This window comes from Amblyomma maculatum, chromosome 4 (assembly GCF_055883805.1).
Source record: "Amblyomma maculatum isolate TAMU_Amacu chromosome 4, ASM5588380v1, whole genome shotgun sequence".
Classification (NCBI taxonomy): Eukaryota; Metazoa; Arthropoda; class Arachnida; order Ixodida; family Ixodidae; genus Amblyomma; species Amblyomma maculatum.
The window spans coordinates 122,769,255-122,790,757 of NC_139347.1; the positions used below are offsets into that span (position 1 = coordinate 122,769,255).

The 21,503-nt window shown below is 42.6% G+C and overlaps 1 protein-coding gene across 1 annotated transcript in view; it reads right to left on the reverse strand.

Moving 5' to 3' along the window:
- Positions 1-1,571: 1,571 nt before the first annotated feature.
- Positions 1,572-21,503, reverse strand: part of LOC146192277 (uncharacterized) — a 23,999-nt gene continuing 4,067 nt past the window's right edge. The window contains exons 3-5 of the mRNA XM_084600448.1: positions 18,539-18,621; positions 5,978-6,206; positions 1,572-1,714 (exon numbers count right to left, since the gene is read on the reverse strand). Of these exons, the coding sequence (XP_084456574.1) occupies positions 1,703-1,714; positions 5,978-6,206; positions 18,539-18,621 (324 nt within the window). The 3' untranslated portion in view covers positions 1,572-1,702. The remainder of the gene's footprint in view (positions 1,715-5,977; positions 6,207-18,538; positions 18,622-21,503) is intronic.

Sequence of the window (21,503 nt, forward strand, 5' to 3'; positions counted from 1 at the left end):
GCTGCAGAACTTGTTGAGTGGCTCTCAAGACTGAAGCTTTTGTTGTATATGTGCGAATTTAATGTGTCATATGTAAATAGCGTTTTGTGTAAACTTTGTCGATCTTGTTTTCGTGAAACGCAATGTGTCACGACCAGGAAAAAGGAAGGAATACCAGGCGCGGTGCAGTTAGTAAAGCACTAGTCTGTAGATCCTAGGGTTGGAGGTTCGATCCCCAGTGGAGAAGTTCTTTTGTTTTAGAGACCGGCCCAGCAGTGTGGTGTGACTTTGTACTGCGGCGCCGCTAGCTGTGGCGGTCACTAGGCAATGGCTCAAGGTCAATGCGACCGCTGCCATGGTGCGACCGCTGCCATGGTGCGACCACAACAAAGGGGCGAGCAGCTGGCGTAGTTTAGCTCTCGCTACAATTAATTTTTATTTGTGTTCTTTAGCGGTCGGGTTCGAACCCGGGTACTCTGGATAGTAACCTGGGATCTTGAGCACTGAACAATAGAGGCTGGTCCTGGGGACGTTTAAGATCACTGATATCGAATGATGCCCTGGCACTTCGCCTCCAAAGAAACGCGGCTGTTGCGATTGCAAGGTGTCCCTTTTGAGAAATGGAAATTAGAAAACGCTGTACCTGTTTCTTTTCTTGGTGGGTATATGCACTTAACATTATTGGGACGTACTACTTATAGGCCTTTAAAACTCTTACGGCAATATAGCATCCAACATGGCAAGCATATAGGTGCTAATTGGGAGGAGAAATAATATCATACCACCCTTGACACTACATAATGAAAGGTTCCATATCTTCAGGCGAAACACTTTCTCGACACATGGTGACGTTCGCGTCCGCTGGATATGTTTGCCGAATGTGTTCGCCGCATGAGGAGAGATAGTAAGCAAGGAAGATGGAAAATAGATTAGATAGCATGAGGTAGCAAGTAAATAGTAATAGTGCTGAGTAATAGTGACTGATATATACAGTTAGAAATAGCGGCCGTTAATTGTATTTATTGTTAGATAGGGGGGTTACAAAGACATTTACGGTGACAGATACTGGGAGTTAGAGATAGATAGTAATTGTTAGTGATATACAGCAGCCGATAATGATAGTGATAGATAATGAGAGGTACAGATAGTATATTAGGTAGAGAAAAATAGTGAACGAAAGTGATAGCTTTAGTCATAGTCACGGTTGGTGGTACTGATACCGATAAATGGGGACCGATAGTTACAGGTAATAGCATTGTGCGTTAGCGATAGTTGCTGGTTACGCCTTCAGCTCATTAATTTCGAGGTAGAGAAACTAACGAAGAAATTAAAGAAGAAAAGAACAGAGAACCAAAGAAAGACGAAAGAAAAAGTGGTAAAAGAGAAAGGAACTTAAGAAAAGGCTTTCTCCGTTCAGCTCTTAGCGAAGCGAAGTGCAGTACTGTAATTGTTTTCAGGAAATAGTGATATTTTTGGATGAATAAGTGTTCACCGTTTCAGCCAAGAGGCACTTCTCATGCCACTCATGAGGAAATTAAGCTTTTGCCTTAAGGTCAGCTTACTTTGAGAAAAAGACGGAGGTGAAAAGGCGGAGCAAATGTTTATTCATCCTCATGGTTTATTATGAAACATGCAGAAAGTAAAGATAGGCGTTTCAGCAACTGCTTGACAAAAGTTGTATAGAAAATGAAGGTTTAGCTACCAATCGGGCGGGATTCCTCCATCAAGATGTCTCCTGGAAATAAACATGAAACGATTAGTTCAGATGGCGCGGACTTGTAGATTATATTTTGTTTCTATCGGACTGTTTTCTTCTTAAGATCACGCCATTATTACTGCTCTTTCATGCCATGGAAAATACAAAACGTTGCTCAAAGTAGGAAAATTCAGCTTTCAATTTCAAGACCTGCGGTATAGCTTGGCCTGGGAGACCACCACGGATCAAACATAAGGCAGGGCTGATTGTTATAAACACCAAAACATTTTAAGCTCAGGCTTTTTTTCAGGTGAGAAATTGTTTAGAAAGCCAATTTATTTCCAAAAATGATTGTATGAAAAGCATAAATACACAAGTAACAATAAATTTATGAATTTCCAGTTGTATTCTTGTATTTTCACGCATGGAAGAACAGTTGTGTAAGAGTTTCAGTATAATAATATTTAGTGTAGAAATCAATTTTATACAGATAATTCATGAAAGAAATTAGAGGCCCCTATTCAATCAAAAGCACTGCGTCTCGGAAGCCTGGTAGAAAGAAGTTGATTAATTTCCTACTTTCTCATCAGTATATAAAATAAGAAAATTATGACCAGTCAAATCCGGAAATCTTTTCAAGTTATTTGATGCTATGCAATGTGAATATCGAGCGGTAACTCATGAAATATCATGGCACAGCTGTGCTTGATATGTCGGACATATGCAATTTGATCGGTAGTGTCATCGTCTAGCTCAATTTTTATTTTATTTGCATAATTTGTTTTTCATAATTTGTTATATTCTCGAATTTCATGGATACATTGTAACTTTTTAAATTAAATTAAGTCAATCTACAAAGGGGACAAGAACTGTCCTAAGAGTCGACCGAACGTCTTTGGCAACGTCTACCCCTCAGTTATTTGCACAAAAATCTGCCTACTTAATTCTCTGTATTGTACCTACCAGTATGTACGTGCTTTTATCTGTTGCCGTGCAGATGAATCTATCTTTTCGATCATATAACCCCATCTAAGAGTGGCAGCCTTCAAAGAATACATTTCTCCCAATCTTTACAATTTCGTCTAGCTCACCCAATTGGATAAATTCAAAGCTACCCTCCCCACCATATACATAGACACATCAGCCTCCGTGTTTCCCCAGGCAAAGATGTCGATTTTGAATGCGCACTTCAGATATTTTTGCTGGAGCAGATTGCGCACGCTTCCGCAGATGACCAAGGCGCTCCTGATGCGTAGGCAACCAGCTCGCGCGACCATCCTCCCATGTGCTCTACTGCTAGCGGCCAGGTAATATGCGAAGTATCCGCCGTTAGGGTTTTGGGGATTCTCATCCCGAACAATCAGAAAACCTCCGACGAATGTCTAAACTTCCAGCCTCAGCCTCACAAACCACTCTTCTCATTCGGCATTTTGCCAACATACGGACACATCAAAAAGGCTTACGTGAGGCATCTGGTTCAATTGTTCGTTATCAGTAACCTCGCCTATTCCTTCTTTTACGGATGTCTTAGGTACCTTATAAAAATGCTTATAAAAAAAAGGTCTTGGGCAAGCAGACACAATCTCCCCAGAACTATTCACATCTTACTTAGAAGACGTATTCAGAGACTTGGAATGGGAGGAGTCGGCGATACGGGTAGACGGAGAATACCACTGTAATCTGCAATTTTCTGATGAAATTGCCTTGCTAACTCATGGGGGAACCTGCAATGAATGATTGATGACCTAGCCAGGAAAAGTAGAAAGGTAGGCTTGAAAATTAATATGCGGAAGACTAACATAATGTTCAACAGCCCAGGGAAGGAAGAACAGTTCATGTATTATTATTGTTATAATATTATTAGGTAGCGAAGCACTGGGAGTAGTAAGCGAATATGTATACGATGGTAACCGAAGATCTGTACCATTAAAAGGAAATAACAAGGAGAATAAGATAGGGATGGAGCGCATTCGGCAAGCACTCACAGATTATGACTAGTAGCTTACCGGTACCGCTCAAGAGGAAAGTATACAACAGTTGCATCTACTCATCTATGGGGCTGAAACGTATAGGCTAACCATGAAGGTTCTACTTAAGTTGAGGACGCCGCAGAGGGCTATGGAACGAAAAATGGTAGGGGTAACATTAAGAGATAGGAAGCGTGCAGAGTGGGTCAGAGAAAAAAACTCAAGTTACTGAAATTCTAGTGAAAATCAAGAAGAAACCTGCTTGACATGTAGTCCGAAGAGAGGATAACCGATGGTCGCTTAGGGTAACAAACTCGATTCCAAGGTACGAAAAACGCAGCAGGGCACGGCAGAAAGTTAGGTGGACGGATGAGGTTAGGAAGTTCGCGGGGGCCACGTGGATGCAGCTAGCACAGGACCGGATTTATTGGAGCAATATGGGAGAGGCCTTCGTCCCGCAGTGGGTATAGTCATGCTGATTATGAAGATGTCATCCCTCACTGACACCCACTCCTGAGAGTTTCCAGCTCTAATGTCTGGGCCAGCGGGATGCCACATTGCTCAGCTCCCACTCCTACACGCTTACCGGGGCCGTGAAGAGATCCAGAAGTCGCCAAGAGCCACAAGCGCACAGCTACGTGATGGGGCTATAACCCTCCTGCAGCTTGCTACTTGCTGTCGACAAAAAGGAAGTCTATGCTACTTCTCCTCCAATGCACAATGATGGCTCTCTGGCATTTTGGGCTCTCCGCACTCTTCTTTCTTGGTGTAGCTTCTGCTGGCATGTGATGAAATTTCTTGATTTAAGGATAAATGGGTGTCTAGCGATGAACCACTTCAGTAGCCTCAATAACCTCTGGCTGATTCCAACTAGCCTTGCTACGATTGAACACGAGGTCGTCACTGATATTACAAAAAAATTGCTATATAACTTTTTCAGCTCTTTTACGACCTTGCTTGCAATGTATTTGCACAGAACAAGTAAAGAAGTGCGGCGGTTTGTACAAGATGTTTCATTTCGTTTGCAAGGTTGAACGTTCCGATGGAAACTTAGACTACGAGATGGTGTATTAGTATTGTGCAGGAATATTCATTCAGCTGGGGCTCTTTAATGCTCACTTACATCGCCCGGTACACGGGCACTTTACTTTCCGCCTACAGCGGATAGCGGCTGTTGCGGTGGAGATTGTATCTGGTATTTTGTGTTCAGCAGGCGAGGGCCCAAGCCGTTCAGCAGCCGCAGCAGGTCATAGAGGATGTAGAAACTGGCATCGAAGCATTTGGTAAACAGAGCTGTTGTTCAGGCTGATCGCACCATATAACGCCATGCTATTCTCTAGCGCTTATATGTAGAATGCGCCCCTCAAGTCTTCGCAAAGAAACGATCGCTAAAGCAGTGACGCCAATTTCGCGTCTAAAAGATAACTCTCGCGTTAAAAGATAACTCATGAGAAAAATTGAAACAGAACAAATTTATTGCAGTCTGTGCGAGATTGTATTATTACAAAAATGTAGGACAGAAGTAAAGTAATTTTTTTTTCAGTTAGTGTTCTGAGTTTATGAGTGAATTGTCTGTGACTTTAATTGACTACTGCAATAAGTTATGATCGAAATAATGTAATCGTAGTTCTTATCGGTTATTTGTTTTCTGTAATGTTTTAGAAACTGATTGATTCGTTGCCAGTGTAATCTTGTACTTATAGAAACTTTAACTAAACGGCAGTGGAAAGTTTACCCACTGGTCGAATGCGACCGCCATGTCATCACGGTCTAGCTGGCTAGAAGTGCGCTCAGCGAGAACGCTTAATACGAAGGCTTTTATTCGCCAGATACGAACATTTTATATGCAAACCTTCATGAACATTTCTGGGTGGAGTATTTTGGCGTTGATTACAGAAAGCAGCGTGCTCAATACTCATCGACAAACGGAGTCCCCGCTGCTTGCCGCGGCTCTGAATATAAAGTTGACAGAGTGTTCTAAAAATCAGGCATTAAAGCAACCATGACAGTCTCGAACAAATTAGATGGAGTTGCGCGTCATTACGAAGGTTCCGAGCGATTCGTAGCTGAACAATCAATACAGAAATAATGTATAGGTTCTTATAAAGCTGGCATGATAGGTCATTTATTATGTCAAAAAGCACCGAAACAAACACTACAAGCCTTTGGACCCATATCCACTGTGAAAGAGAAAAGAGTTCGGCGCAATATATTTCCACAAGTGCATTCTAAAGCATTGTGTTGGACGTTTGTGCATTTCATACTTGCTGAATGGGTAACTTTGGACTCATTGTGCACTGGGATATTTTGCTGGTGGAAAGACGCAAGTACTTACGATGTATAAATGTCTGATGGCGTAATTCGCGCTTAATGTAGGAACGCGATCCATTTGTCCCTGTTGGAGCGCGTCGGCTGCATTCACGACCAATACTTTGTTGTAGTCTGTGATGAATAAAAATGTTTGAATTGCTCTTCTTATGATGATGGTGACATCTATTTGCGAACCTGGAGGTTTTTCCAGGTTACCCACAACGTTATTGCTGCCATGTCTTATGACCTGAATCCTGCAAATACAACACCAGTATTAGCGAACGAATCAGGAAGGCGCAATAAATATCAGAGCTCGTCGTGATATTTCGCAATTATCATGACTTGTCATACACCCGATAAAAAAATATCTAACTTAAGATGTAGACGAGATTGATACTTGCTTTTCTCATAATGCTTTAGCATTTGCGAGGATACTACTCCTAGGCCCTCTAGTCGTGGAATGAGTATTGCATTTTGCTTGTTACCTCCGGCAATTTTTATTCAAAACGTGTTCACGAAAACTAGAAAGCCTAGTGTTCCTTAGATAGGATAGGCATTTCACAGTTTCTATTATAAATCCTAAACTCCATTACTGCTGATATCGGTTGGAAATCGCCCTAATGTTTGTACTTCAGTAAGGAAGCTGGAAGCAAGAAACAAAACCACTCTGCTACCAGTAATTTGTTTATCTCACAGATCCTAACACACTTGCTGAGAACTAGTGTCACTTTTTCCCCTCAATTATTTCACCTATCTTCTCTATTAGATATAGACATGGATTCTCAGTAGCTTGTTTATTTTGCCTATTTATTGTATTATTATTTCATCTCAAATAATTATTTTTTCGGCATTGTGCATCCATTAGGAAAACATTCAATGGTTCAAATCACTGATTTTTGGGAATCATTGTCAAATATTTGGTTTTCTAGATAGCAAGTAACTGTTACCCTGGGCACCACCAGGCTATTTATTAGGTAAAAGGCTATGTTTTACTAGTTGGTGATACAATTACTTGGTCATAGGCAAAAGGTTAGCGCCTATATATCTGGACGCGTTTTAAGTTTCAGAAGGTGTTTTGTCGTTCTTAACGGCTTCACCCAAAAAGTCGTGTTGGTCTTTATTGTCACTTTTCGCGGTTTTATTAGCCTAATTTTAATCAGGTTGAAGAGCGCTACTTTTAAAATTGATTTTGTAACTGTCCGAACAATAAAAATTCCAATTAAAATTTTAGAATAGCACAATAAACGTAATAACACGTATTTAGGAGGATGCTTTCTAAAGGAAAGTGCTTCTTCTTCGCGAAACCGGATACCCAGCATATCTGATAATAGCATATCTGATAATTGCTGTAGCGGAAAGCATGCTCAGCAAATGAAAGACTCGATCCAGTGCTAAAAGCTGTCGATTGAAGGCTTCTGCCATACCTTACGTACAGACTATTTTGCACGATCAGAAACGTATTGGTAACAGAGCGGGGATTGACATGGTCTTTTCGGCGCGTAGGAAATTGCATCAGTTATGCAAGAAGTTTAATTCAGAAACCAGTAGAGAGCCCGACTGCGCGACAAAATAACGCCCGCGTCTGGTAAGTTGTAAGAAAGATGTTGTGTACTCCATTTCCTCATCATGATTCCGACTATGGCGCTCGACTACTGGGCCCAAGGATGCGGTGTCGAATCCCGTCATCGGCAGCCGCTTTTCGGTGAGGCGAAAGGCAGGGCGCCAGTGTGCTGTGAGATATCAGTGTACGTTAAAGAACCTGAGGTGATCGGAATTTACGTAGTGCTTTACTATGCGTCTCTCATAGCCTGAGTCACTTTGGTACAATAAAGCCCCCAAATCAAACCAAACCAAACTAATTTCTCGTCATGTAGCAATATTCATAAAGCCAGACAACCAGGTGTCGGAACACGAGGCTGCAGGAACACAAAAGAATCTTGAAAGATGTAAACTCGGGGGAGCTAAGTGAACACTGTAGCCAGTGTAAGGAGTGTGTACCGGACTTTCAAAATGCTGCTGTTCTGCTCAAGTGTCGGGACACAACCACAAGGAGGATAGCAGACGCTGAGGCCATATCAGGGTTCTTGGATAAATGTACAAGCGTGTCGTCTTTAAACCTAAGGAAGAAACAGCTGCTGTTTTGGACCTCAAGGGAGCACGATAATGATTGGAGGTAATAAGCATGAGCGACGAGATAATCAAGCAACAGTTTCATTAGTTTACTTTTTTTATCTTATTTCTGCTTGTGTTGTCATACAACTGTTGTGTCTATATGCCAGTCGAAGACAATGAGAACAATCATGTTGGTCATCGCCCATGTTTGCGTCCGTCTGTCTTGTTCGGTCTTCGTTGTTACTACGCTGTAGTCATCTGACACGTATTTACACCTAAGAATCATGCAATTGCTCACATGTTTAGTATAAAAAATTAATAATTTTGAAAGGGACAATAATACGGAACCAACACAGTGAAGACGACGAGACGAAGCGCTTCGTCCCGTCGTCTTTTCGACTCGTCTCCACTTTGTTTGTGCCGTGTTATTCGCGCCTTTAGATATTAAGAATTGAATGTAACCAACACGCCCATGAACATGTTCTCTTAAACAAGAAATTATGTAGACGAAATATGAATATTATTAGGAATCTCAATCCGGGAAAGTTCCAATATTCCCCGGTGAGAATAAACGTATCAGGAGATTTTACAAACATCTCATGAATTCTGTTCCTTTTAAACGTTCTTATCAATTAGCACATTTCTGTGGCATCGCTACGAGTTTAAAAGAAAGTATTACCAAAATCAACTTTCTTCTTCAGGAGAGAATCAGAGAATTTGATGTACTCATTTGCTGCTTCAACTTGCTCAGTAAATATAGAATTAGAATGACACTTATGATTCGCCTTAACAGGAGACACGACAACGTGCCCACTCAGTGCCTCACCTAAAAAGTGTGAACCTCGTAATCCCACCTTCGCTTAAACCGTCCTAACCATTAAATACCGAGCATTTTTCTCCGCCTTCTAGACATTGTCTTTCTTAATGTCACTGATCGCAGAGTACTACAATTACGAATCGAGATGTCTTCAAACGAGTGCTTACATTATTAAACCGGTCGAGTTGAGTTGTATGCTCCAGGTGGGATTAGCATTCATTATTCCGCCGGCAATTTCTCAACGGAAGTGTTAATTATATGTAACAAAATGACCTAATAGTTTTTAAACCTGCCCCACAATGCGCACAGTCACTTATAGTACATATTCCACTCCAGCAGTCACCTCCATCTATTCACCCATTCACTAACAGTATAACATAGTTCACTCCAGAAGTCTCCATCTATGCACACATTAACTTCCAGTAAAACACTGTCCATTCAAGCTGCCATCATCTATACACACATTCACTCACAGTATAACAAAGTCCATTCCAGCTGCTGCCATCTAGAGTCAAGATCAGCGTCCTGAAAAAATTGCAGAAGCAGGCGTGAAGCATCCCTTCTGCATGTCTGATTTCCAATCAGGTAGACAATGTCCTGAAGTCTACTGTGAAGGGCTCCTGTCTTCTTGATGGAATAGAGCCTCACACACCTTTCCGCGTTATGCTCTGGGCAGTACATAATATAATGTTCTATATCCCCACACACACCACATATAGAATATAGCTGAGACTATTCCATGGGCGTCTTATGCATCCTGGCAGGAGAACGAGTACAGCCCGTGCGAAGTAGATGTTGTAGAGTGGACTGATGTCTTCTCAGTCCCCTCGTCAGGCATAGATTGTGGGGCGCACTCCACAGGGTACTAAAAATGGTTGAGCACCGTTTCTCTGAAGTCTCCTTTTATCTTGAGGAACCTTTATGAGAAAGTACATAACAGTGCTTTATGGGCGAGCCTGTCTGCCACCTTGTTGCCTGTGTGAGCTATGTGTGAGGGCACCCATTGGAAATGTGAAGTAGAGCCTCTACTGTACAGAGAAGCTTAGAGAACTTATAGACGAAGCATCAGTAGAGAACCCGCGCTCTAACCTTTAAAGGGAAGATTTTGAATCTGTTAGGATGCCAACAGGTTCAGCCGGAAAAGACCCTAGCTTCCGTAAAGTCATCTCAATAGCAACACGTTCGGCTGATGTGGAGGATGCGACTTCAGTAAAGCGTACAGACCACGTATAGTCCATAGAAGGAATGTAAAAAGCCGCTCTGCTTCATTTTTTCATCTTATCTACAGAACGAACAGTGAAAATGTGAAGATGGCGGGTATATGCCCTTTCCAAATGTTCAAGTACGAGCGAACGCGTTGCCGCTAAAGGAAAACTGCGCTTTGCGCTCACAGGGGGAATCATGACCGTACAGTCGAGGGTCGGAAATGACCAGGGTGGTCTCAACCCTTTTCCTTTGCCCTCGAACATTAATGCTTAGATAAGTAAGAGTATTAAGTGCCAAGAAGGCTCTCGACTCAGATCGCTGAAAAAGGGATTGCCCAAGCACCATCTCCTCGAGGCGGCCAAGTTGCATTAGTAGTCTCTGTGAAGTGACAAGGCTAAGCGGTTTGAATAGTGACTCACGAAGTACTGAATTGTTCGCTGCCACCTGAGGAACTCCAATGGCTCTTCTTAGGCCCTCTCTATGGAAAACTTCGAGATGTTCAAGCTGTGATGCCGACGGGTAAATAAAGGTAATTGATAGATTATGCGACTGATCACGAGCGCTTCATGAAGTTTGACGATTGAAGAAGGATGCTTTCCCCATTGCTGACTTGCAATTCTACGGACCACACTCAGACGCGCAGATAGAGATGAGACAATCGAGTCGACAGCTTTTCGTCACTGTAGACAGGAATCAATAATGACACCAAGAAAACGCATGCGATTGAATTGACGAATGGAAGAGTGACCAAGATCTATCTTTAACCGCTCATGACGCCTTCCTACAGCTAGAAACAAAACAAAGCCGGATTTTTCCACTGATAAAGACAACCCCACACCTTAAAGGTAAGCTTCTATCGAAAGTAGAGCCTGTCGATATATCAGGGCTATTAGTTTGTGTTGGTAGCCAGTAGCCCAAATACAAATGTCAGCTTATATTGACATGCACACTTGCTGCAATTTTTCTCCAATAAATTGGAAAGGCCAGCCACTGCTAATTTAAAAAAGTGTGCGGAAAGAACACTTCCTTGACTCACACCTCGTGATACAGTCTTTCGGTGCTTATGGTACTTCCTAACCATACACTAACCATGCGACCACTGCAAACTGAGTAAATGAGACTCGCCCTGTGGCGCTTTATGCCCACGTTTGCAAGTTGTTCAAAATGGAGCTCTCAAACATTTTGTCATAAGCTTCTGAAACGTAACAAAAATGGCTAAGGTGGAAAGCCCGAAATCTCTCTGGTGTTAAATGTGACACACCAAATCTATGAAGCTATCTTGGGCACTTATTCCCCGCCGGAATCCTGTAATACATGTTGGAAGTGCCTTGGTGTCCTCAACTCGCCACGATAAGCATCCATTTGTCAGCTTCTCCATCAGCTTAGCCACACAGGAGGTCAGTGACACTGGGTGATACGAGGCAATGCCTTTCATGTCTTTACCAGGATACATCCCTGGAACTAGATATGCCACCCTCCATGACGGAGGAATACCACTAGTCTCCCAAACTCGATTGATGAAGTTTAGAAGCTCATTCCAGAGCTCCAGGGGCAGGTTCTGCAGCATTTTGTTAGTGATACCGTCGGGTCCTGGTGCACACCGGCGCCGCAGGCCACTGAGTGCTGTCTGAACCTTCCTAAGCATGAGCGGGGCATCCATTATAGACGTAGAGGAAGCAGATGGTGCGTATAGGTCATTTCCAGTATTTGCAGATACAATCGCATCTGCAAACGTTTCTGCCAAGCACGCAATTGGTTTTTTCTTGCGGATTGCAAGAGCTTCAAATGGCTCTAAACGGCAAGGTTCTCCAGCAAGACTGCCAATGGCTCACCATATTCTCGTCATCGGTAAAAATACAGTCAAAATAGTACAGAATGAGGCACATTGCGACCTGTACAGCTTGTTCGTGTGCCACTGAATGGTAGAATTCAGCCTATTGTAGGCCTCCCTCAAGTGTTTGTCACCCTTCTTCACCATGAATTGTCGCTCCGGCCTTCTTCTCGCTGCTTAAAGGTTTCTGAGTTTTAATTTGACTGCCGTGGTTGCTCCCATCTTGCCAGTAATCAGTTTGTCAGCAACATTGGCTGAAACACGTTCTGAGTGCTCTGTCTACTTATCCCAGTTGACAACACGGCTAATTTTAGGACCGCCCATACGAAAGTCGCAGCAAATACAAAAATCAGGCAACAATCTCTTCCAATGCGGTCAGGTACTATTGACCACTTCACGCGGATATTAGGTTAGTGCAAAGTCAGGTCTATACCTGTCGCTGAGGCTGCAGGCCGGAATAAAGTGGGGCTTCCATCATTGGCATTACACAGGTTCGAACTCTCAATAACGCTTACGAGTTTGTGTCCGCGGGAATCCTTGTTACTGCCGCCTCACACAGAATGATGGGTATTGAAAGCACCGCAGATGATTCGTGGAGCTGGGCAGCAGTCGCAGAGCTGCTTCAGAAACAAATGAATTGCTACCTACTTTCACGGGGCTCGTACACGCATGCAATAGAAAGAGTTCGAAAGCCTAGCTGTATTCTCAAATCCACTATCTCAATGCAATCTGTGCAAAGATCGGTAACGTTTAAAGAAACATGAGTAATTTCCCTTCGTATGTAAAGCACGGCACTGCCTGAAGGAAATAACGTTATGCTGCAGTTTTCATGGACGACAAATTCGGTCAAATATATCCCGCTGGGCCAACACTGGAACACAAGTCTTATTCAAGAATAATTTCACACCAGCTAGCTGGCTTACAATCCCAGCGTAGTTCCATTGCAATATCAACGGCACTTTTCGGTGGATTTTAGATCCGTTCGGTTGAACACCAGCCATATTAGGTCGAAAAGAAGTTGGCTGCGAAGGCGGTAATCATGGACTCTAATGAAACCACCAGTTATAGGAAGTTCTTCAGTTTACCAGGCGGCATCGCTGGAACATGCGAACGCACAGCCCCAAACAAAAAACACGGAGGTCAGACACACCTTGTTTTTTGAGCTCCTTATTTTGCTCAGCGCACTTACTCATAACGTCGACAAAATATGCTGACGGGGACACACTCTCGATCACAGTAGCTGGTTGTCTTGTCACTTGTAAGGTATTAGTAAGTCCTCCCCGCCATCGAATCTGGTTATGATTCGGTCGCTCAAAATCTTGGCCACTTTTTACTCGAGGTCGAATAACCGACTCGCATGCAGTGGACCTTGATCTCTTGCTGGACTCAGGTCTCTTAGGGACACGGCTGTTTGACACGACAACATCCACTTGAAAAGCTGGGAACTCTTCAATGCCTGGCACAACCTTTTCAGTTTGTGGTGTTTTGAGATCAGCAATGAAATATATTCGACAATGTAGAGCGCTCACATAGAAGGCGCAGCCACTTAAACTCGCTGGATGATCACCACCGCAGTTGGCAAAAACGAAGTCTGCTTGCAGGCTTTAAAATCGTGGTCACCACTGCACAGCTTACACCGTCGATCATTTACGCAAACTTTGACCACATGCTCAAACCGCTGACATCTAAAACCCCATTGGGGAGGATTGAAACCAGCGGAGAGACGCAAAGAGAGAAGCACACAACACAACGCTGGTTGTGTTGGAGAGCTTCAGTGAAATCGGCAACTGCGTGTTTTGTGAATCCAAGGTCATTGTTTTTCGTGGCGCTCTGAGTTGGGAGCGAATGTCGCCACGACAAGGTTGGTTTAGCAGCCCATTCTTTTTCTTCAGATTCCACACGGCGCATGAGTCGTTTCACATGTAGAACACATTGTGGTTTCAAATAATAGAGCAGGTTGCTTGCTGAATACCTCTTTGGTACACATTTAACGCAGGTTTTCTTCATGTAGCAATGGAGCATTCGCACGTTAACTTTGATTTCACCAATCTGAGAGCCCTGCAGGAGATTGTAAACCTGCTGTTCCGTTGATACATCCAGCTGAAGAGCCTCTTGCATGGTGAACCGGCTACGAGTCGGAGCTGATCCGAAAGCCGATTGAGTGTCCGCGAAAAGCAAGATGGGTTTCCTCTCTCGTAAAACAATCTAGTTCTCAATGGGCGAAATTATTACTGGGATCCTGACCATTCTTTGCTTTCGGTGACTCACCAACTTGAAGCCCTCGTTGTCCACGGCAGCCATATCGGTAAACGACTCGTCACCGTCCACGATCGTTAACTCATCCCCACTGATGGGATGAAGTCTCGCTGGACGGGTGGTCGTCTCCATGTTCTGGTCTCTCCGTGGTCTGGGGAGTCATGGCTGGCTCTGCCATGCTAGCTTCGTAGGTTGACGTGGTCTGTTTAGAAATGTCGGCGCCGCAGCAGCCGTACTCTTCCCATAATGACAGTACTGCTTTAGGCATGACCATCTTCGAAGAGATAAATAAAAATAAGCAAATTGGTAAAGCTCGATAAATCACCTGATCTGAGTCGAGATCAGACTGAACAACGTCCTCACCTTCTTCTTCTCTATTAAGCGAGTCTGTTACAATGTGAGCTAATACTGGCGTCCAGGTGTCATCCACATGTTACGTCATACGTCGCCTAATTAAGCGACATACACAAATGATTCTTCATCGACACCATGCTGGTTTCATTCACTATTCAACTGTCGCCCCGCTCTAATCAATTATTCAATCCCACTATCAATCACCATGATCGATCAGATAACACTACATATATCTTATACATGCCATACATGGTGTCCATAATTTCTCTGCACGCGTTTTGACTCATCCTTATGTAAGCGCGATCTTCGTCAGCACAGACATATAATTTATTTTCGAATACTAAGTTCCGATGGCCATCGAATGCCTGCCCAAGCCACCAAATTATTTGCGCCGATTGCTTTTAAACTCAGCCATGAAAGCTCACTTGTCCTATAAACTATGATACGGCAAGCAAAGCGATGGCTTTTCGGCGCAAATAGCCCAGCAGGCGTCGCCTAATAATGCACTTGCGTGCTCACTTAACGCAAGTCTATAGAGATCTTTTTTTACTGAACATAGTTTTTCGCTGCATCTCCCCATGTACAAGATTATATAGGTTAATACTGTACATTTGTAAAAAACAAATCCAGCTCCGCGATTATGCATTTTCTTTTGAAGAAGAGTGGAAATGAATACCATGCCCATTTCAAAAGATGCAGAAAGAAACCAGTATCCCCAGAGTTGTTCACTGTCGTTCCCTTTTTGATTACTGATTTGATTCGATTTGTTTCTTTCTGAGAAAAAATATATAGGTCTGTTTCTCTTTTTTGTTCTATAATTGGTCCTCTTGCTGTGTTTTCAAAATAAGAAGTGAATGTTTAGTAGCACCACCATCTGTCGTCTTCGTAATAATTCCTGCTGTTATTACTGTGTGTGATGGCTCTTAAATGAGCCTTGTGCTTCTTATCAGCTTGCAAAGTCCAATGGTGCTGAGTAAGTTCCAGTGCTGCCGTCAAACCCGTGCCTTTAATGTCCTTCATGCACCAGTGCGTTTTACTCCTCTATTAAAACTATAGAGCCTAAAGCCATCTTGACAGTCGTGGCTGCTATGGCAGGGCAAAAATGCAGTGCGCCTTAAGCAACTTCACGATGTTTGGCGCTTTAAAACGAATGGCGGTTCTATTGATACATTAAAACGAGTGCTGGCGTGGACGGAATTAATGCAAAAATACTAATGAACACAAAGTGCGTTTCAAGTGTAATATTATCACGTATATTTCAGCAGTCCCTTTCATCAGGCATGGTTCCGCAAGATTGGAAGGTAGGCAAGATCATTCCAGTCCCCAAGAAAGGCCCTTCACAGTCACCCAGTGACTATCGCCCTATATCTCTCACTTGTGTTTGCTGTAAATTAATGGAACATATAATCCACTCGCGTGTAGGAAACTTCTTATTCTCTTGTAAGTTTTTTCATCCCAACCAACATGGGTTTCGCAAAGGCCGCTCCTGTGAGACACAGTTAGCATTATTCATCAATGACCTTAGTTTAGCTTAGATAATAACGTCCCCGTTGATGCCCTATTTTAACTCTTCGAAAAAGCTTTTGACAAAATGCCTCACAAATGGTTGTTTTTAAACTTTCATCCCTTAATCTCCATCCGCACGTGTATGACTGGACTTGTGACATTTTAACTAATCGACAGATATTTTTGTGCATGGTAATAATACCGCATCTTCAAGGTCTCCCGTATTCTCAGGTGTTCCTCAGGGCACAGTCCTCGGTCCACTACGCTTCTTAATATACATTAATGATCCCCCCCCCTCACGACAAATATTTCATCTACCATTCGCCTATTCGCGGACGATTGTGTTATCTATCGCCCTATTAACAATAACAACAATGTATGTGCCCTCCAAACTGACCTTTCACGAATTGAATCTTGGTGCAAAACATGGCTAATGTCATTAAATGTGAGTAAAATTTCGTTAATTTCTTTCAATAGGCGACACTCATACATAACGCCTGACTATGTACTCTGCGGATCCGTTCTTTCTTCCACATCAGCATGTAAGTACTTAGGTGTTCACATATCTCATGATCTCTCTTGGTCCGCCCATATTATAACAATTGCTAATGAAGCTAATCGTGTCAGGTCTTACTTACGACGTACTTTACCATTAGCTCCTTCTTCTGTCACGTCTCTGGCCTACGTAACACTAGTTCGTCCAAAGCTTCAGTATGCATGCGCGGTATGGGACCCTCATATTTCTTATTTGACTAAAATCCTCGAATCTGTCCAAAATCGCGCAGTTAGATACATCTTTTCCGATTACTCTTATCGTTCTAGTGTGACTACTATGAAATGTGAAGCTAACCTGCCTAAGCTCGAGACACGACGCAAAATCAACAGACTTAGCCTCTTTCACAAATTCTAAAACTTGCCACTTGCTGATCTAGAACCGGCTCATCGCACCTTCGTTCGAACCAGTCACGCAAAAGCCGCTTATCCGCCTCGCGCACGTACCTCTGCACATCTGCATTCCTTCTTTGTCCATACTGCAGTCGACTGGAACGGGCTGACTGCCGATGCCGCACTCCACACCAGCACCGCGAATGTTAAAAAAGCCGTCGAAAATCTTTTTATTTATTCTTTGTAATAAATTTTTGATTTTCTGTGTTGTCATGTATTCCCCTCATGTAATACCCCGTACTGGGGCATTTGAGGTGCACAATAAATAAATAAACCGTAACCATGAATCATTGCCGCGAACCATCGAAACTTTTATTTGTTGTTTTCAAAAGACGCCTGTGCGTGGTCTGATCATTGTGATTGTGGCGCACGGAAGGATCTCGTGTTCTTTCTCTTTTCAAAGTAAGGGTCGGAATACGCGACCTGATCCCTCTATTTGTAACGCCAGAAATGTCTTCAGTGTTTGCAGCCAAGAACCACTTGATTTTGACTTCAGCCAAGATTTTGCTGTTTCCTTTGGGAATTTCATGTATTTGTTTACTTATAATGACCTATTGCACAGACGTACGTTATCTATAATGTTTACTTGCCATCGTTAAATTCTGCGCGGCCGAATGCTGCTAGAATTCGTATTTCGACGTCCAGTGAGTGCTTTTGGTGCCATAGGCGCTGCCTACCTTCTTAGATTTTTCACGGCTGAATGTAAGCTTAATAAAATTCTGATTTCAGTGCTACACCTCTCTCTTCTGCTATGGCTACGACATTGTCATCCCAACGTGACCTGAAAATATTTCTAGATGCTTCTTCATATTTCTAGATGCTTCTGCATGGCACCAGCCTAAATCATAAAAGGGCAATTGCAGAAGTGTGCAGAACAGCACAGGTGTACTTATTCACACCCTTTTAAATGCCTGCTTAAGAGTTTCTTTTTAAATTATTTTTAGCAGGCGCACTGCTGCTAAGCTACGCACTTTCTTTAAAATGGAAATTGCGAACTGAAATGAGGTAATAATAAATATGAGTAATTGAAACCACCACCATACTGTCGGGGTGCGAATTTCCGCTATTGTTTGCTCTTACCAACAAAAATAATGTTACTTTATTTTTTTACAAATGCATAGTTTGCGCTGAATAGGACAAAGCATAGTGCTGATAATATTTACTAGAAATTTACAAAGGTAAGAACGATATCTTGTAGCACCTAGTTTTGCCTCCTGCGTCAACGCAAGCTTTGTATCATGGAACGAGACAAATGGTGAACACAGAGCAACTTCACGCTTTTTGTGTTGTCAAGCACGTTCATTCCGATTCCCAATGTTGCGGAAAAGAATAAATGTTTGGAACCAGGGTTTTTTTATCTGCTTTGAGACATACTAGGTAAAGTGTACTTAAACCTATAAAGCATCCAGCTCAAAAATATTGTCTTTTGGGGAGAACACAAATTCGCAGGAGGGATTGCACTATGAAACGGAGAGTTCTATCTAAATCTAATAACTACTCTTGCCACTTTTTAGAGAGAAAAAGCACAATAGGAGCGCATATATTGGTAATGTGCTCACGCATCCGGGTCGGTGTATCCGCCAATGCAGCTGATGAATGCTCCGGGAACGACGTGGGCCACGTTTACATAATCATGAATCGACTAAAAAGGAAAGAAAAAGAGGGAAGCAATGTTTGCACCAGCTGTTAAACTTAAGCATGGAAGCTGCCACAAATAATTATATTGGAAAAATTGTACTCCTGTGAAAATTTTTTCGAACTGTTTTGCGCTCATGACCACGAACATCCTACGAATGTTTATGTTCAGAGACACGTGAGCGTGGTCTGCTTGAGCTACTATGCGTCTAAGAGAACTTACAGTTCGCTTAGACGCATACAGACGCTTAGACGCAGTTCACTTGTAGCATAGCATACAGCAGCTTACCGGTATCGCTAAAGAGGAAAGTATATAACAGTTGCATCTTACCTGTACTCACCTATGGCGCTGAAACGTGGAGGCTAACCAAGAGAGTTCTACTTAAATTGAGGACAACCCAGAGGGCTATGGAACGAAAAATGGTAGGGGTAACATTAAGAGATAGGAAGCGTGCAGAGTGGGTCAGAGAAATAACTCAAGTTACCGACATTCTAGTGGAAATTAAGAAGAAGAAATGGACATGGGCAGGACATGTAGTGCGAAGAGAGGATAACCGATGGTCGCTTAGGGTAACAAACTGGATTCCAAGGGAAGGGAAGCGTAGCAGGGGGCGGTAGAAAGCTAGGTGGGCGGATGAGATTAAGAAGTTCGCAGGGGTCAAGTGGATGCAGCTAGCACAGAACCGGGTTAATTGGAGAAATATGGGAGAGGCCTTCGCCCTGCAGTGGGTATAGTCAGGCTGATGATGATGATGATGAACTTACAGTGCATATTTTGCTCGAAATTCGAAACAATCAGCCCTGGCACGGCTCCTATCTACGCTAAGCACCGTTAGGCAGAATAAAAGTTTCTTTCTAGAACTGTCGTATCGTTTTGAAAAAAAAAAAAATAAATGACGGAGATTCAACCTTCTTAAACCTTGGTCTGACGAGCGGAAGCCCGTGCTATGATGGATGAGTAGGTGAGCTCTTCCTGCGCGTTTGCCAAAAACGTTTAGCTTTCCTGTTGCCGCGAGATAATTGTGTGCGGCGCATGATAACGTGTTTTTTCCCTCGTGTTCACTGCAGCCGCTCGTGCTTAAAGCCCAGCACGCAGCAATAAAAACATATCGCACTAAACCTACTAAAGATATTTTCATACTCTCAGCATAGGTGTATTGTACAGGAAGGCGTCTTAGGCACGTAACCAAGATCGCAAATAAAAAGCCTCTTAATTATAAATATATATGCGGATTTCTTGTAATTTGGGGCCATGAATTTAGGCCGAAATCGAAAGCTGTTATAACTGACGTTAAGGCGAAATTTAATTTTTTTATTCAGGTATGTTCGAAGTGTCAAAACGTCAGAAATACTGAAATATACGAGACTGATTTGTTTTTGCTGCAAAACTATATTCAGCAAATCTGCGTCTGTGAGCACCATATCATTGGCTAAATGAAGTTTTCTTCTTGAAGAATTAAAAAAAAATTACTTGCATATGAGGCATAAAAAGCACGAAAAACACTACTTTGTAAATGTGCGCTGGGCCAAAGCTTAAGTATCTCGACATAAAGGGCGTATTTCAAACATTGCATATTTCTAACGGCACTGCCAGCTAAAAAAGTTTTAAAGGGTGTTGTCAGCGCTCACTCTATTATAGTTGTACTTTCTGAACTGAATAAATAAGTGGACGTTTTTATTCTATAGTTACAATATACCTCTGTTATGTGCGTAATGTTCTTTTTCCAGAAAGGCCACAGCGAAGTGATTATCGCAGTATGTTTAAGTTAAATCTGTACAGATTACAAACCTCCCCATCTATATGATCGCATGCAGCTTTTCTTCTAGTTGCATTATACATGCTTTGCCCGCTATCTTAAGCAAAGGTCTAAAAATAAACTAAAAAAAGGCCATGAAAACCGGTCATTTTTTTTCTGAAAGTCACTTTGCCCAGCAGAGTCAATTTTTTGTATGTGGTGAACTAAGGTTATTTGTTTCAAGTAATAAATATTCACTTTAGACATTTATTGAATGTACAAAGTCTGAGAGCATTTTCAGAAACCCCTGTAGCATTATTTGCGCATAAGTAAACCTGACGTGTTCTTTTTTCCCCTTATCGAGAGAAAGTGTGCGAAATGTGGGTGTAAAAACTGTTACCAACCTACTCGCGCGCCCCAGTTGTGCTGCTATCAGCCATGATTTGAGCTAGCGAAACAACTTGAAGCCATAATCGGTGGCCCTCTGGCGGAGTAAGGGTTATAGGCTGGCTATGGTTCTCTCGCGCTGCGTCGCCCCTTGGCACGAATGAAGGCGCGACTGATAGCGAGCTCGTCGTACTTTGCAATGGCGATGAAGACTACAAAACGGTATCGATATAAATGAGTGGAGCATTATTTGTCAGATGTAACAAAAAAAAAGCACATATAGTTGCGTTGAATGGTTTGGCCGATGCAGGCGAAGAAAGCGTCGCCAGCTTATAGGTTTGCTGCTTCACGAAGCTGTTGAACCAAGGCCGAAATTCTGTTCTCTCGCCATCTGATTTTTGTATTTTCGTAGTGTCCTGCTTTACCTGGGGAAAAATCATATATTTGAGCGTTTTATTGCAAATAATGAAGTCTTGTTTGTGCAGGTGTTCATAAATGTAGCAATTGCCAATAATTTTTTTAAGTTATTATTTAATAATTTAGATTAATAATATCTATTAAAATTTGCGAACAAAATCTTGCGAGCAAAAATGGCCCTTAAGGCAACTGGCGACAACACGCAACTGGCTTCCTTCGCCTGGCTCTGAAATGTTATTTGATCTCTTGAATCAAATTAGCTATGACACGCAGTATAATGTGTAAATATGGTACACCGTCCTATTTCAATACACTTCACATATCTCCGATTACTAGAACATCCAAGCAA